This window comes from Rattus norvegicus, chromosome 1 (assembly GCF_021556685.1).
Source record: "Rattus norvegicus strain SHRSP/BbbUtx chromosome 1, alternate assembly SHRSP_T2T, whole genome shotgun sequence".
NCBI lineage: Eukaryota > Metazoa > Chordata > Mammalia > Rodentia > Muridae > Rattus > Rattus norvegicus.
The window spans coordinates 119,377,404-119,396,551 of NC_141534.1; the positions used below are offsets into that span (position 1 = coordinate 119,377,404).

Below are 19,148 nucleotides of genomic sequence, written 5' to 3' on the forward strand. Positions count from 1 at the left end.
ATCAATATTTACATTGTCTGTGGAGTAAACTTCCTACCAGCTTGGGTAACTTTCATTGAGACCCTACCTCAAAATTAAAATATTGTAAAGCTGTGATTTGCAGCTCAACTTGGTGTATGACATAAAGTCCTGTCTTTAATCCCAAGTACTGAAAAAAGTAAATGGTGACAGAAATAGTCCCACAAATAATAGTTTCCTCTCAACACATTTGCTGATTTAACTGCATACAGTAGGGATAATCGTGAAGATGATTATAAGAGAAAGACTCTCAGTTGACCCCTCTAAAGAACCGCCCCTGTGAAAATGGAGATCCCAGTGTCAAACTGAGTTTCATCATGACAACAGGCCATCCTACACTGGCACAAGAGGTATGAATATATAACTTTACAACTTAACACATTCTGGTGCACAATCAACACTGGCATGCTGTGAAGTAAAATCAAACAACACAACAGAATCAGAACCAGAATTGGCCACATAGGGCGGTTATTTTATCTGAGTTTAATGATCTATGTATGCAAGAAAATGGATTGCAACACAGAGACTCCCCAAACGGGCGGCTGTTAGAATCTAACCACAATTTTACAACCACAATTACTAAACATTAGAAGTGAATAGATATATGACTTCCACTGATCACTGGACCAGAAGAGGGAAGACTTGCCAATTAAAAGGGGAGTCAGAAAGCTTTGCACCAAGTACAGCTTAAAGCAGAAAGGGATGAAGAAAGAGCAAGGACGGACAAAGCATGGTATGGGAGCTTTCAGGTGACTAGAGTCACAGAACACAAGAAAGGAAGCAATGTTGAGCTAATAGAAGAGATAACAATGAGAATACCTTCATTCACTTCTGTTTCTTCAGATGTGCTATAGTCCCATGTATACTGTGATCTCTGAATGTCAGAATTTGTTCATCTTATCTAACTATGGTCATTTTATCACTGCTGAACTTCTCCCCTTCCCTTTCTACTATTTTCTACCTAGATCTGGCAATCATTTTCCTACCCTCTTAAGAAATAACATTTGAATATTAATGTAAGAGTGGGATCACAGTATTTGTCTTTCCTTTCTGGTTAACATAACATCCTCCAGGTTTACCCATACTTCTGTGGATGACTAGACTGTTATGATAATACCAAGGTTCATATGCATTATATTGTATTCATTAGTTATCTATAGATTGACTCTGTATCTTGACTGTAACCAATTTTTTTTGTTCCATGATGAAACAAATATTCATGGTCTTGGATCTGTTTCATCATCACACAGTGTTTACCAGAAACTAAACATCGCGATGTTTGTGTATGTGTGTGTGTGTATGTATATATATATATATATATATATATATATATATATATATATATATATATACATATATATATATATATATGAAATTATTATGTCAATCAATGACAACAAAAAAGAGTAACTTTTTTTTCAAACATAAATGTAGGGTATCAAATTCCAAAAACAAAAGTGCTACAAACCTTGGGTGGAAAAAAAAAACCACAAAGCAAGGCAGGCCTCATACTGCTATAACCATCACTCCTTTTAGTTTTCCCTGAGCTGGAATGCTTTTAGAAAAGTTCTAAAAAGCAAGAGATCATCTTCCAGGAAGCTCATTCTCTCTAGAGTGAATGACGTTGTCTGACATTCCTCCTTAAAACTTCTGGTCTAATAGGACAACGATAGTGAGGTTGGTGGGCCTCAATATTTTCCTGTCACACTTAGGGGTGTGCAGTATTGCAGGCTCCCAAGGCTTACAAGGGATGGTAAAGCACTGTCTATAACCAGAACAAGCTCTCAGAGAGCACAGCAGGAATAGGGTCACTCACTACCCAAATCAGACTTGGACCTACTCAACCACATAGAGATAAAGGCCATGTCATGATAGGTCATGATAGCACCAGTTAGGCTTCTGTTTCCTCACCAGAAAATTGATTTCTTAGAAATCATGTGACTGGCAGTATGCTAATCTAACTGATAATCATGGAAAGCCAGTAACTTTTCCAATGAGATTTTGTTTTTTGTTTTTTGTTTTTAAATTGGTGCATCATTAACTGTTTGTCTGTCTTCAATTGGGTCTGAATATGAAAATTAGGTGCATTTTCTCCTTTGTCCTTTTTCCTCCTTTCCTCACTAACCCAAGTTATATGAACTAGTCATTCAATAAACACGCTGTCCTCCCACACAGTCTCCTGGATCATTTATACCCTCCCTACTCATCTCCACCTGAGACTGTGATCCAGATATCCTCTGTGCCCTGAGACTACTGGTGTTCAAAGGCTGATGAGGGCACAGCATGCTACCCTCTGAATACTTAGGTCATAAGTCACAAGGTTAGATAGCATAAGGTATAATCTAGTGATGTCTAGCCTGTTGCTGTGCCTTCTCAGCCATCTGCTTGCTATTCCTTAAGTCTCATTGATTGGGCTTCCACAGATGAGCTTTTGACAGAATATTTAAGGAAAAAAGAATCAGTGTAGAGCCACACAGAGTATAGCTACAGTAGTCCTGCAGCATCTAGGGAAAGTGAAGGTACAGAGCTCTCATAAGACCAGTTCAGTGTTTCCCAGGGTTAGCAGACAGAAAAGGAACATACTATATACTAAATAAAGATATGTTTCTACATGACCCATATTGCTACACCAAGTTCAGGGTGCAAAGAAAGAACCATCCTGTCAGCGTGAACTTTTAGGGTTCTCTGTACTTTGTGTCCAATTTTTCAGGAGACAAAATTAAATATTTCAATTTTCAGAAAGAAAAAGTAATCTTAACCCTGCAACATGCTGAACTCTCATCATCCCAGTGCATAGGTAAAGTGGTAATTCTATAGCATACACAGCTGCATTTCACTCCATTGCCTAGTGGACGTCCCGGGGTGACCAGCAAGCTGATCATACTTAATATCCTCCCTACAAGATAGCAAGGAACTTCATTTAACTCAACACAGATAAGAACAATGGGCAGTCCACAGTACAACACCCTGGAGATTAAACTTTCTGAAAAAGCTACTTCAATTGGAGATTCTCAAAACCGAACTTACTTGATCCTGAATAATCTGTGACTTCCAGGATCTGCACACATCAAACTACATTGCAGTGACCAACACAGGATGCTATGACTACTCTGCTTAAAGTAATATTCTCTGGTCCCAAAGGGAGTAAGCACTAACAACTGCAGTACATCAATGTCAGTCTGTGAAATGGACCGAACTGTACCTGTGCTTCACTGACTAGATGGAAGTTCTGAAATTAAAACCCCAGTCTTCAAAAGGTCAATTAAAATCTCATGAGATGCCTGCATTAGCTAGCAACCATTATCTTTCTTAATTGGCTGATTGCTAAGTGACTATTTGGGGGAAATCCTATAATCTTACCAAAATTTAACAGTATGTCTAAAGCTAAATAAAAACCTTATATCCCGAAGCCCTGAAAACTACGCCTTCAAATGATGCTTTTTCCCATAATACCTTCTGAAACTGGGTTGCTTTAATTTCTGTCATCCTTTTATTGCTGACTCAACCCTCATTACCCACTTACCATCAGTCATCTACTCAATACTTTTTTTTTTTGGTTAGGGCTACATTTCACTTTTGAGTATCTTATTTTCTGAAACTATGGTGCAGTTTCACAAGTGTGTGAATCGAGTCCTTGGCGATTCTCACTCTCCAGCAGCAAAAGGACTTTTGAGAAGCATCTTTGAGGTTGTCTCAGGAGGTCAATGTGGTCTCTCAAGAGGTCAGCCATGCTTCTACCCACAAGCTCAAGGGTGGGTCTAAATCCACTCTAGCACCTGATTTATTTCTGCCTTTGCCTCCCTCAGAGCAGAACTCTCTTTGTCTTGCTTCACCTGCTTCCAGCATAATGCCAAACATACAATAGAAAATATTTAATGACTGAACAAACAGAAATACAGAGAGATCCATCAACAGAGAATATAGCAATTGCATATTGGTGTGGAAGCCAAGCCCATTTACATTCTGTGATGTTGCAATATCCTCAGTCCTTGTTTTGTGTTTTGTTGTTTTGTTTTGTTTTGTTGTGGGTTTTTTCAATGGTTTGTTTGTTTATTTGTTTGTTTGTTAGTTTTTGAGGCAGAGTCTCACTCCTTAAGTAAGGCAGGTCTGAAATTCAGAATCCTCTTGCCTCAGACTTCTAGCGATGGCATGACAGGTACTCACCAAGACTGAGAGGTGTTTCCTAAAGATGCTCTAGCTCATCCTATGCTTCATGGTACTGTGTCAAGATGGTGCACCTCATCTCTGCCTCAGGAGGTCAGATACAGGAATCCCTTAGAAAAAATTAGCCCTGCTGAAATTTGATATTAAACATGCCACTATTCCAGAGTAAAATGCATCTGTGGTTCAGCTTGTTCGTTGTTTCCTAAAAAGGAGTTTCATTTTTCTGAATAAAGGCCAGCCAACTGTACCTTTCAATGTAGGAGATACAAGACCTAAGTAACATAGAAACATAGGCACCTTCTTCTGAAGGGCTCACAATGCCTTCAACCAATTTGAGGATCACTATTTCTAAACTTTAAAGTTACATGTATCTGTGTGTTTGCATATGTGTTGTGAGTATATGTGTATACATGTGTATATAAGCATGAATGCTACAGTGGATGAAAGTCACAAGAAAACTTGTGGGAGACAGTTCTTTCCTTCTACCTATAAGTTCCAAAAATTAAACTTAGGGCTTCAGACTTAGCAAATGCCTTTACCTGTTGAGTCATCTTGTCATCCCTTATTAAGGTTATTCTTTACCATTTGGTGGAAACGCCAGAATCCAAGATTTTAATTCTAACATAGGGGATCAAAGAAGGTAGAAAGGCACTTGCTTAGCATGCCCAAAGCATGATCCACAGCACTGCATAAACCAAGAATGGTGGCACATGCCTATAATCCCATCATTCAGATCAGAAGTTCAAGATAATCTTGGTTGCATAGAAATTCCAGGGACAGCCAGGGACACATGATACTATATTTCAAAAAAATCATAAAAGGATGAAACAAGAATTACCGAGTTCTTATGACATTTGTACCAATTCATGGAATACATGTTCAGGAAGGCTTTTACCCTTTTACAGACCTAAGATAAGAGGCCTCAATCTCCCAGGCCCAGGGATATTTCTTATTCAACATTCACTCATCTCCTATTGAGTCATACAAGGGACATTGCAAGGCTGTCCCCATTGGTAAATGACCATGCTGATGTCATTGGAAAAGTCTATTCCAACATTGCCAACCTGGTAACCTGTCTCGAATGAATTTGACCCTAGTTGAAGTCCTTGTCTTCTCTGCGTAATGTCACTTAGGGACCTCCTCTGGCACATTTGATTTCCTCACAAAATGCCCAACCAGAATTATGAGCAGAAAGGGCATCTTCAAGCTCCAAGAGCTTGATACACCTCCAGACCCACCAGTGTACCATCCTCACTAAAGTAATGTGTAGCCGTAGAGAAATGCTCAGTGTTAGAGAAAAATCAGAGTGAGACACAAAGGCACTAAAAAGTTGTGTGGATCAAAGGCAACCAAACTAAATCCCAGAGTAAGAAACAAATATATTACAAATGAATACTTTCAGCGGAGTAATTACTTCCCAGCTAAGAGAAGATTACATTTTTTAAAATTGATTTTAATACACCAGCCATTTCTAGTCCGGGCATTGTATGAAGCAAGTTTCTTTTATTCACTTCATCTGTCTGCTCATACTTAGAGATGACATTGATAACACGTTTTTGTTTGGAGGGTTTGTTTTTGATGCTACAGATTGCACATGGAACCTCACACAAGCTACCATTCTACCAGAAGCCATACCTTTAAGATTTCTCTTAAAGAGAATCATGTATAACATAATTTTACCATGACATGGACACCTCCTGTGAGAAATGGATACTTTCCATATCTGACAACTGCTACTGATTTGACAGTATTCATCTGATGCACAAAACACTACAAATCAAAGACACGCGCTGGCATGCTGGGAATTCCATGTCCTTTCTCTTAGACATCTCCCAGACTCAGAGGAACTAGGCAGGGAGAAGCGCCATGTGGGACATTGTTTCCAACATCAAGTGACCTGCTCTGGGACTCCTACATGTGTCTAATCGAGAGACACACCACAGCTGGCAGATATGTCAGGTGGCTTGGTAATGCATTCTATTACAGCATTGCATGCTTAGCAACTAAGCACTGTCCATGTGGAATGATTTCTCTCACTGGACTTATGTGCATCCCTAATATTCATGAGGTCGGATAAAGCCAATGCCTATACAACTCTAAATTATCCCATCCGAAAGGCATTGCTATCTATATATGTGACAGTGGGAACAGTTAGCAATGCCTCACTACTGGGGTCAAAACCTGTCGCCTCTGACTCTTAAAGACTATTTTCAATAGCATGGCACTTAACACTTGAGTCAACAGTGGGCTTTAAACCTGCTTAATAAAACTGCAGGAGAAATTCAGAGGGGACTGTAAGCATGAAGGCACACATGAGCCACGGAGTTAAACACAGGTGCTTCTTACCATGTTTATGGATGACACAGGACCAATGCTGTTAACATAAATGTCCACATCGATCACAGTTGGTTTTACTGTGGGGAAAAAAATACATATATGTTAGTACTTTATGGTACAGTGAGAAATGGAGAACACAACCCAATCCGTGTCTGGAGGACTCAGTCACTAATGGCACAGGCCTATGCTGCTCAGGTGGGTGGATTTCTTTTGGGGACTTCATTTGCATTTAAAACTAAACTCATCCTGCCTTCTTAAAATTTCAAAGGAAGAGAGATTCTGACTTGTATTTATTTAGCTGTAGGAAAATAAGGCAGCTACCCACTGCAAATTGCCAGTAACAGATGACTATAAAGATATTCTATGTTACTTAAGTTGATTTTCATGGCAAAGAAATGAGATTAAATATGAGACATCGCATAAGTAATTTAATGTCAAACTTGCTATAAACCTAAATCATGAGATGAGCAATATCAGTGGTAGATTAAAAAAAGAAAAGAAAAGAAAAGAAAAAAACCTAGTTTCAAAGCAAAGTTCTAGTTGCTCCAAACACCAAAGAAAAAAATTAAAATCTGACTTATCATTATCATCATTATCATTTAAGGAGACATATACATGTCTAGCACAGAGTTAAATTGCTATAGTCAAAAAAAGTAAAAATTAGGGGAATAAAAACCTGACCTTTTCAAGTACGAATGTGCACAGTTCCTGTGAGCAGCACACATTCAGGTTAAAGTTGATGCAGAGCTCCTGAGTGCATCACACAAGTCTGAGCCTGCACAGCTCCTGTGACCAGCACACACACTGCACGCTAACTGGTTAATTTAGGTTCAAGAAGGCCAGTTCCTCTTCCCTTGCCTACAGTGGGACTGAACCCCACCAATGAGACAGGGAGTTGCTGAGCCCGAGCCCAGGGTCCAATGGCCTCTTCAGGAGGGAACCTCTTTATCACCATTCAGGGAATGACGAAGGAGAGAACGGAGCCAATTTAAGAATATGTCTGCCCTGGAGGAATATAAACAAGATGCATGAACTTTTCCTGCATGAGGTTTCCATGGAAACAAGATTGTTTGCTTCTGCATTCTTTCAATGGGCTTCCTGCAGTTTTGCTAAATAACTGTTCATTCACAAATGGACTCCTTTTGCTTCTGGAACTAAGTAGTATCAGAATTTCCAAGCTCATAAACTCAAGAAACGTATAGCCAGAACAGTAGTTTTCAGACTTTCCTGAGATGAAAACAATTTTCATGATTTTGAGCTAACTCCCTGAACATCTGTCAACACCACTAGGCAGTGTTAGTTCCAAAGAGCTATTGACATTTTGGACAAAAGCCCCAACACAATTCTGCCACTATACACATGACAAATTTCAGATAAGCATGCTCTAAACCCAAAACTAGGATTCTCTAATTAACAAAATGATAAATAGTACCTTCTTTGCCTTCACTGGATTCCTCGGTGTTCTGTTTTCACACACAACAGCCTTAGATTATGCTATGCAGACTGTGTGACATTAGCCAAGACATTTTGCAAATGGCTTTTTGGGTTGTTTCAGAGTATTTATTAGAGTCTGGGTTTGAAGAGTTTGTTAATCTCATTAAATTAAAACTGCTTTTAGACACAAAGCCTGAATGGTGGAAAGTGGAAAGTGTGAAATGTATTGAGTGCAATCAATCACATAGCAAAGGTTTTAAGAAAGGCATTTGGAATACAGACACATGCAAACACCCATACACTCATAAATACTGGGGGAGCCACTGCTTTTAGTGGCTATCACTAAGCAAAGTCATAATAATGTCAGTGTCATATTTTAGAATGCCATCTGACAGCTGTGCCCAGGACACAGTTGCTAATTCAGACACTACAGATACAGTTCTGACAAAAGGCTTGCAAGAAAATCATCAGACATCTAAATAGGAAAAATAGTAGTGTTTTGGACATACAATGCTAGAAAAACTAGATATTCAAGAGAAAAGGAATAAATTTAGACCCTTATACCTCACTTCATATCCAAAAATAAACTCAAAGTAGGTTAAATAACTAACTATACCTAAAACTATAGAAATATTAGAATTAAAGATGGGAGGGGGTGCTGTGATATTTAGTTTTGTGATGGTGTCTTGCATTCACTATCAATATCTCTGACAACTATATAAATTTTACCACACCAAACCTAAACCTTTGTATGAAAGGAAGAGCAGAAGGAAACAGCCAGCCTATCATGGACAAGTCACTTGCAAGATGTGTATTGTGACGGTTGACAAGAATAGCCCCTGTCACCCACAGGGTACTTGAATAGAATTAAGCACCATTAATGATAAGGAAAGTTACGCAGGCACTGTGGATGAGAGTATGGTAGTTCTCAAAATATTAAACAGAATTGCTGCAAGGTATAACCTCCAACATCTGTGTATTTTACCAACAGAAATGCAAAGGACTCAACAGATACTTGTATGTGCACACTCGCACTAAGGCCATTCTCTATAACTAAAAAAGCAGAAATAACTCATGTTCACAAAAGATGAATGGATAATCAGAGTGGGAATATGATGCAATTTTATTTAATCTTCAAAAAGAATGAAATTTTGACACATGGTACACCATGGATGAATGATGAAGGCATTATACTGAATAAATGATTCCATTACAACGCAAATACTATATGAGTCCAGAATACTCCCACTTAGTGAAATTCATGGAAACGTAAGTGGAATCGTGGTTGCCAGAAGTGATAGAGTGGGGAGTAATGCATATAGAGTTTCAATTCTGGAAGACAAAGAGTTCAGGAGGTGGATAGTCATGATACTCAATGCTACTAACTTTTACTTCAACAAAAGTAGTTAAGATGACAAGTTTTGTGACATATTGTAGCAGGAAATATTTTTAAAAAATGAACACCATCTCATGCTAGCACCAGCACCAGCGAACCCCATGGCACCAATGGAGTGTTCTCATCTCTATAGACTTTCTGACCCAAAGCTCCTGAAATGTCTATACTTGACTTACTAAATTCCCATGCCAGGTTGCTGCCACACCAGCCCCATGCAGAGACTGCCCATCTTGCAGTTAGCTGTCACAAATCTCTGTAACCCAGTAAAATCAAAACTCTAATGGCTTATAATTTATCAATTAGATTTATATCAGTAACTTCTTACCCTACAAAACATCCACACAATAAACTCAGAGCCAACTGATAGTGATACAAATTGCCCACTTAGATAAGACAAATTGTCCTATAATTATCCATCTGGTATAAGATATTCATAGCTATCTGTGGATATTTAAAGTCACGTGGATCTGGGTCGTCCTTCTCTTCCTCCATCTTCCTTCCTCCTCCCTCTCTGTACTCTCTGTCCCATCTCTAAAGTTCTCATCCTGCCTTTTTTTTTCACTGCCCAATCACAGGCCTTGCCTTATCTTGTGCCTGCCCTCAAATAAATATAATATAAAATATAAATATATATAAATATCAACCCACAACATATACCATAAATTATATATAAATAAATGCATGGATATTAACCATAATAATGATCTCAAAACCAAGCCCTAGACAATGAAAAGAAGGATGAGATATTTCAGAAGTTGGAAAGAATAACATCAGAAGGGACCAGTTTTCTGGGTGAGATGGAACAAATTCTATCGTAAACAGTATAGAAAAATGGGTGCCATTTATTGGTTGAAAAATAAATTCATTTGCAATTCTTCATTTGAGATCTTTCATAGCCTATCTGAGTATTAATTTTCTAAAAAGTTAGGGTTAGTAGGTGTGAAAGGATTGTGTTCCCAGGAATACTGGGAAAGCCTTGAGAAACCTTAAAACACAGTCCTCCCTTCAGAGGTTGCTGTGGCCCTAAAAGGACAGTGTAGCCTACATTTATTCCTCAGCTCAATCACAAACACATATCAGATGCACAATATTTAGGTTTTTTTCTGTTTGTTTTTCCTTTACTCCACCATGCTATTTCTCACACTACTTTAGGCAACCGAGGAAAGAACTGTGAGTTACTATTTGAACTGTCAGTAAAGAGAGAAACTTCAGTGACCAAGAGAAGGGCACCAGTCCAGCCTCTGTACATGCCACACAGGTTTAGAGTGGTGCCAGGAGCCTCTTAGCCTGGAGAGGGTAGTAGTAGGGGCATAGAGTGGGACTCTGATGTGACTTTAAAGTCTGAGGGTCTCTGGACTTTCTAGCTCTCTAACTGTACTAAAATGCTGATGATAACTTCTAAAAGTCCTAAAAAATCATTCTTGCTCTTTCTGAGAGTAAAAGGCTGCTGGTTTAGGTGCTTGTCACCTGCAGCCTAACAGTGGGGGATTAATATAACAGGCCTTTGTTCTATCTCAGCAGGAACGGTGTAGCTCTAACTTTCAGCCTGCTAGTTGGAAGTCGCAGGAACAAAAAAGGACTCTTTGAAAAGTGATTACAGAATTTATTACTAAGTTGTAAGAAGTTTCCTATGAAAGCTAAGGGGGAAAGCAGAAAGATCCTAAGTGGGGAAAGGCAAAAAATTCCTCTCTATTCTAATCTCTGTGTCCTCAGTACTTATATATCTTCCAGAATACATGATCATATGTTAAAAAATTCATCACAAGTTCACACACAAAATCAAATCATAAATTGAAATAGAAGTTTACAACAGAGAATGTTTACATGTATATCCATTAGGAGTAATTATCTGGCTAAACATCCATCACTTGTCACAGCTCCACAGGTTCACTGAAGGTTTAAAGCCATGCCTAAGTTATTAGTGAAGTTTTGTATAGATAAATCCAGTCAATATTTTATCTTCTGCCTAACATCTATAATAAATCATTAGTTTCCTGTTTATAACTTTCGGTTAATTGTTTTACAACCTCTTGGAATGTGCTCTGAGTAGGAGAAAGTCTGGTTACTATCTAAGAGCAATTAACTGGTGACACTAAGTAGACTGGCAGAGTTCTCATTGCAGTTTTGACTCTCAGGAAAGGACCTAATAGCAGTTCCAGTATAAAAGAGCTTAATAATCACTGATATAACTTTATTAGGAACTCTTATAGGGTTATCATTAAGACTTAAGAAGTCATCTATTTGTCTATATAGCATTACTACAAGACAGTACATCATAGATCTGCAGAGATCTGCTTGAAAGTGATGGGCCTAGTCATTATTATATATGTTTAATAATAACAGGAAAAACATTAATAGCAGGAATCTTTCCTAAAATTAATTCTCTTATGGCTTTGCAATTTAAGAGCAAATCTGTCACAGATTATATTATAATCTAAGGCAGACCATCTCAGGAAGATCACCTGCTAGTTATTAGCTTGCCCCATTATGACTCCTACAGAGTGGGTGATCTGATAATGAACAGAGAGACAGGTAGCCGACCCTTAGTCTCTAGAGTCTGTAGATAACTGTACTCTCTCCTGATTATTGCCATCACCACAGGAATGCTATCATGGTAAAAACTGAAAAGAAAAAATTAAGGACAGTTCATCCCTCTGACACTTGATATTAAAATCTTTTTTGCAGTTAGAGCTTTGTATTAAGCAACCTTTTGTGAGAAAAAATACATTTTTATTTCCAACAAGTTTAAGTCATCGTCTCTGTTCAGATATCACATGAATACTTCCTAGGATATGTCTAAAATTCCAATGAGAGAAAACGAGAGAGAGAATTCTCTTTAATTCACCACCAGTTTCCTATTTCTCAAATTAACACCACAGCAATTCCTTGATAACTCTTGGTTCCAGGACCCTCACAGATATAGAATCCTTGCATGCCCAAGTCCCTTATATAAAATTGTACATTTTCATATAACCTATACAAAACATATTCAAACACTTCTAGATAACATAGGGACTACTATGCAAACATTATGCAAATAACTGTTTATTCTGCATGAGTAATTTAAATATGTTTTCCTCTGTAGTCCAGATCTATCCACTGCTGGCTAAATCTACAGTTGTAACCAGTGGGGACAGAAGGTAGATGGCATTTAAATGTTAATAAATGTTTTTAATTTTCCTACATTTAGCTCTTTCTTTTTCAGCCCGGGGCCTATTAGGAGTCATCAGTCTTATTTATTAAGTTAAGAAATACCACTGTAAAACAAGAGCATCTGTGGTCTTCACTCATGGAGAGGATTACAAGCTGATTCGAAAGCATTGCTTGGCTTTTTCCAAGGTAAATGGAAAAGCATGCCAGGATGGTTTCTAAAATCCTCAAGAAAGTCTAAATCTTGATTTAGGGATTAGGAACACATCATTATGACAGAACACATGGAAGGGTACATCAGGTCCTGGATTCAACCTCAACAGTTAAAAACAAAACAAAACCCACACAGCAGCAGCAACAACAACAACAACCAAATTGTGACAAACCATAGATACACACCATAGCGTACGTTGCTGTCAGGCAGCATTTGCTAGAACCCGTTAGGCTCAGAATTTGGGCAGACAGTACAAAAGGCAGGAGAAACAGAAGCTGTGCTTGGCTCATATGGACACATCTGAAGCTCTTCTTACAGGGGAGGCAGAAAAGCATGAATCTACCCACAAAGAATGGATTCAAACAGAACCCATACCATGTTTAAGTGACAAGGCTAAACACACGAGTTCCAGATATCTGATTTTTATTGACCTGAGTCTTTTGACTGGTACCTTGTTAGGAGAAGTGATTCCTTGGTATCTGTGGTTCTTGAAGGAAAATATATTTTACATGAAGTAACTGTGAAGCAAGACCCTTCTTTGAACCTATATATTATATGATCACTCTCTGTTTTAGGCCAAGAACTCTTGTTTCCCAAACATGAGCTGGTTTCTGGAGAGCAAAGTTTTCTGATTCACCATGTTCCTCCTGTAGCTTCACACACAGAAAGGAGTCACTGATATTGTGGTCCCAATGACAGCTCTAGAAAGTAGGGCTGTACAACTTTTATAATTATTTGGCTTGTGCGTGTTAAATGATCACCTGAGCTTGAGAACTGTAATATGATGAAGAACCTTAAACATCCTTCAGAACATGAAGACAACTCTGAGTTGATCCAAGACGTCAAATAGGCAAAGCTCTGATAAAATAAGGACACTCATGACAGTAAGTATCTGTTCCCAGATTTTGTCTTCCTTGCTAGAAAAATGCTGAAAGTGATATTGGGACAGAAAACAAAGGAAGTTGCATTCATTCATAAATAAACAAGAAATAGGCAATGACAGAAACACAGATTAAAATACTCGTTGTAATGACTGCATATATAATAAAATATAACAATATAATATTGGATATAATGAGTGCTCAGAGGGATAGGTGCTGCCGTGGGGTTGCACAGGCATTTGAGACTATGCATAGGAAATAACCCTTAAGATATCCCATAGATGGTACCAGGAGGAAAGGCATGTAAACTGTAAGTGAAGTACCATGGTCAATGGATCACACCAGATGACTACAACCAGGTCTGAAATGTGGAAGATTCGCAAAATCTCTGTCTTAGTCCCTCTATACCAAATGGCCGCTAACAAAGCCGATTCAGATGAGCAGAATGTAGTTTTGCTGTCTCACAATAAATAGTAAATGCTCAGTACCTTACAGCTAGATCAGTTAGACTTCTGTCTTTCTAGCCATGCTCACCTTCTAACTTGACCTAGTCATTACATTTCTATTTTATAAAAGATTAAGTATGAAAAGCTTAAATATGGACAACTTAAATTTAAAAGATATAAAATGTAAAAGATACAAGGTAAATAACACTAATGTATAAAGGCTACTTCAAGTAGCTGGGAATTGGCCTTCCAATTTCCAGTCTTTGGGAGCAAGAGTAGAAATCCTATCACTCCCTGTACCAGCTGTCCATTCTTTTATATAAGCTACTAATCCTATTGGGCACTAAACAGACTGATCTCTAGTCCATCACATGTTGTGATCTCTACTGCATTAGTTCCTTCTACCAGTGGCCACAGAGATGAGGGACAAGTAGCTATCAGTAAATGGTACTTGCATACAATCCCATTTTGGTTCCCATTCTACAGATAGGAACCTGAGGCAGAAGTGTATGGACTGTGTTGGGTGGCTTTCCAAGATGCTGCAGCCTGAGTAGAGGAGAAAGCTAGGATTCTGAATTCAACTTCTAAATTCTCTACTTTGGCAGAAAGGCTTAATGGTATTTTGCAGAAAAAAGAATTCAGTGAGAATATACTATTATTTTTAGTATCCATCATCTTCATAATCATGACCATAATTATCACCACAAGTAATCACTGCAGGCTCCTTTAAATTCAATTTTTCTGTCTCTATGGCTTACATTAGATCTGTGGTTAATGTGTAAGTGGTAGCATGCATTTTCCCAACTTGAAAAAGTCTAGCTTTGGGGAAATGTTTGAAGAACTACAATAAGAAGTACATGCTAATCAGAAAGAGCTGCCAACTCCCTGGGTCAATGCAAAACTGACTCAGCTGATCACTGGAAGGCCAATATGGGTGAAGTCAGCATTATTGCTGGTCCCATTCCTGCTCTGTGAGAAGATTATCGAGCCATCTGGTTCTGCTTCTTAGGGCATACACCAGATCCAACCTCTCTTACTCCCGGAACTGTAGGTGGCAACTCTGAACCTTACAGTCTCATTGTACATATACTTTCCATACATGACCCTGGGAAGCTAGAGGGAGTTCACCAAGACCAAGAAAGGTATGTCACTGTCAGATTTGAGAAATATGCAATAAGGCAACCAAGTGATCCACATCATTGTTAATGGAAGCAAAACAAAAAGGCTTAGACTGCATTTTCAAAACAGAAGAAAACATAAGATAATAATTCTGAGCCACCATATTCCAGATCTTTGACTGGTACTTGCTCAAAAGCTTCTAAACAGCCACCTCTTCAAAGCGTTTATTGGCAAGACTGTAAGGTACAGAAAGCATCTTCTGAGTCTTGCAATCCTAAAACCCCAGCTCTAAGGTCACAGTGTGACCTGCCTAAATAACTGGGACTACTGTGATTTCTCTTCTCTAGCAGGAAACAGACTGCGGAAATCTTTCCACCCAAAGACTAATTCTATTGATTGTAATAGGAAAGGGAAGGTTTAAAGGTCCTTTCATGTCAGTTTCTCTTGGAATCTGTCTAGGAATCCTGTCTCTACATCTGTCTAAGAATATTAAACATAAAAAATGTATGCAATGGCAAAGCATGCCTCTACAGCAGATTCCCAAGGCCATTTGCATTGCACCTTTAAGCAGGGGAAAGTCTGAGGACTACATATGTAGCCCTTAGTAGTTAGAAATTCTCTTCATGCTCTTTAAAGCAATAACGAAGTGACATCAGCAAGAGGCAGATCAGGAAGACCTGGACTCTCTCAACAGAGAGATGGCAGCTCAGTGACAGCACATGAACACATGAACAATTGCCTCTGTGGAAACACCAGGAACTGTAGCAGGGCTCTGGCACCTGTGAAATACATAGCCCACATGGAAAGCCTGGTGTATTGTTTGCTTGATTCCCAACCTTCAGCTTGGCATACTCAAGGGAAATTGCAATCCCAAGCTCCCTGAGGATGATAGACAAAGGCAAGATTTCACCTCCTAGCTTTTGTACACAGAGACTGCTTTCTGCCTTGTCTGAATTTAAAGTTACTAGAAACAGGGTAAGAGTTCAGGTGGCCTCTGAGAACAGTCAACAAGTATATCTGTTTTATACAACTGATGCTAAATTGATATTGGTTTGGCCATCTGAAGGGTAAAGGTGCTCATCATCCTGTCTGAGAAATTGAGTTTGAACTACAGAACTCACATGATAAAAGGAGAGAAATGACCCCTCTAGTTTGTCCTCTTTATGTGGTAACATCTGTGTATCCCTCCTAGAAACAAATAGTTGCTTAAAAAGGACGTACTCTGTGATGATTAAAAGATGAATATTGATTATATAGATAAAGATTGACTGTATAAAGAAAAAAGACTTAGTTACATGCTCTTTCCATGAGGCACACTTAAGATACGTGACAGAACACAGGTTAAATGTTAAATAATTAACAGAAATTTTGTAAAACTGGACACAATCAGAGTAGTAATACTGAACTCTGGACACACGAACTGTCACAAAATTCAAAGAAGGTCAATACAGGATGAGGGAGTGGGTGATGCGACAGGACATAGACATATTAAAAACTGTATGCATATAATATTAGCTTGCTCAGACACAGGAAGATAACAGAGAGGAATGAGGAGCAAAACTCATGGTAAAGGGAAGTAGGAGACAGCAATAGAGACCAGATTCCCTGGAAATCCACCTCTAAGTGTGGGGTTCCCTAACCTTTTTAACCCTGCCTCTCCAGGCTTACTCTTTGTTCTTCTTCAGTCTGCCTGTAGGTGTCCCTCCTCCCAGTCTACCTCCACTATAAAAGGTAGGGATCCTAGGACCTTGTCAGCTTTCCTTTCCAGGCCATCTCTTTTCCTTTGTGTCACATGCTGATCCACAAAAACACTTCCTCCAGTGAACTCCCAGTGGCCACATCAGACAGGAACCCAGGAAGATGATTTTCCCTATCCTTCCTGTCCTCCTTTACAATCTTTCCAGACTCACTTTCAGTCCTGTAACAGTCTGTAAGCAGTCTGCTTACAGAAGCCCATCCTCCCACCTTTCTCTGTATCTTGGGAGTTTCCCCCCTTGATCTGAACCCAAGGTCTCCTTAGTTCATTTATGGCTGTCTTTCCAGAGTTATTTTTTGTCTGTTTCCCAGTTCACCTCCATTTCATGGGGAAGCTATAAGCTATCTCTTGGTACAGACCCAGGTCTTCCTAGATCTTCCCCAAGCCCCTCCCTGTCTTTTTTGCCTAGCCTTTATGAATTCCTTTCTACTACCCTGAGACCTGCAGAAGCATTCCCATAGCCTTCATAATTGCCTAGGATCCAGAAAAGGCAAGAGCAGTCACAAAATAGTATACACACACACAGAGGATCTCATATTAGCATAAAGAAACATCGCAATATTCCATATGCTTCATAACTCCAGATGCCTACACCCCGACCAAAAAAAAACCAAAAAACAAAAAACAAAACAAACAAACAAATAAAAAAAAACCTTTAACATGAACAGCCAAGACAATATGCCTCCTCTAGAAGCCAGTAATCCTATTGCAATAGGCCATGAAAGCACAAGGACTTCAAAATAGCAATTATGACCATGTTCAAGGACTTTAAAGAGGGTGTGAATAAATCCCTAATTTAAAGATCTGAAAATGCAAACAGTATAATGAAATAAAACAATTTAAATGCGAAAGTAGAAATTAACATAGAAATAGAATCACTAAATAATCCTCACACCAAAATAAAATTGAAAATGAAAACTTGAGGATGTTAAACAAGAACCTCAGAGTTAAGCCTCATCACAAATTACAATACATGTAAGAGAAAATCTTAGGTGTTGAAGACAATGTAGAAGAAATTGATAGCTCAGTCAAATAAAGTGTTAAGTCTATAAAAAAATTAGGCACAAATACCAAGGATATGTGGGATACTACGAAATTACTAAATCTACAAATTATAAGGATAGAGGGAAAAGAATGAGCTCAGGTCAAAGGTACAGAAAATACAACAAAATCATAGAAGAAAACTCACAAACTGAAAGAAAGAAGTGCCAATCAAGGTACAGAATCATATAGAACAGTAAATAAATAAGATGAGAAAAAATTCTCTATGACACATACATAATAATAATCATGTACAAATCAAAGAAAGGATAATAAGAACTGCAAAGGAAAGTAACCAAGCCATGTATAAAGACAGACCCATTAGAATGATACCTGACTTCTCAATGGAGTCTCTGAAAGCCAGAAGGCCTTCAGTGAATGGACATTCTTCAAACTCTGAAAGACCACAGATGCCAGCCCAGAGAATTGAACCCAGCAAAACTGTTAATCACAATTGGCAGAGAACATTCCATAACAAAATCTAAATTTGCTTTTTGGCAATTTCTATCCACCAACCAATCCAGCTTTATAGAAGGCACTAGAGGGAAAAATTCAGTCTGAAGAGGTTAACCACACCCAAGAAGATACAAGAAATAAATTATCCAAGAACAATAAATCGAAATTGGGGGAAAAAACCACACCATAGCAACAAAACAGGAATCAATGAGCACTGCTTTTTTGACAACTCACGATATAGATTGTTCAGTTCTCCCATAAAAAGAGACAGACTAACAGACTGGATTACAAAGAGGGATCCATCTTTTTGCTATATCCACAAAACTTACTTCAACATCAAGAGCAGACATCTTTCCAGGTAAAAGAATGTGGAAAAAAAGCATTCCAAGCAAATGGAACAAAAACCAAACAATCAAAATCTCACAACAACAAAAACCTAAGCCAGTGTAGCCATTTTAGTATCTGGAGAAAAAATCCAAAAGAACAAAACAGACTCCAAAGCAAAAACTAACCAAAAGAGATAGGAAAAGGCACTGCCTACCCACTAAAGGAAAAATCTACCAATTGCAATTCTACACATATATGAACCAAGCACAAGGCCACCAAAGTTCATAAAAGAAACAGGTCTACAGTTAAAATCACAAATTAAATATCACACAGTGATAGTGACTTTAACATTCTACTCTCACCAACACACATGCCATCCAGATGAAACCAAACAGAAACGTGCTGGAGT

The 19,148-nt window shown here is 38.5% G+C and overlaps 1 protein-coding gene across 1 annotated transcript in view; it reads right to left on the reverse strand.

The window, feature by feature from the left end:
- Gabrg3 (gamma-aminobutyric acid type A receptor subunit gamma 3) overlaps nucleotides 1–19,148 on the reverse strand; it is a 624,026-nt gene that overhangs the window by 553,421 nt on the left and 51,457 nt on the right. The window contains 1 exon segment of the mRNA NM_024370.3: nucleotides 6,529–6,596. Within this exon segment, the coding sequence (NP_077346.3) occupies nucleotides 6,529–6,596 (68 nt within the window).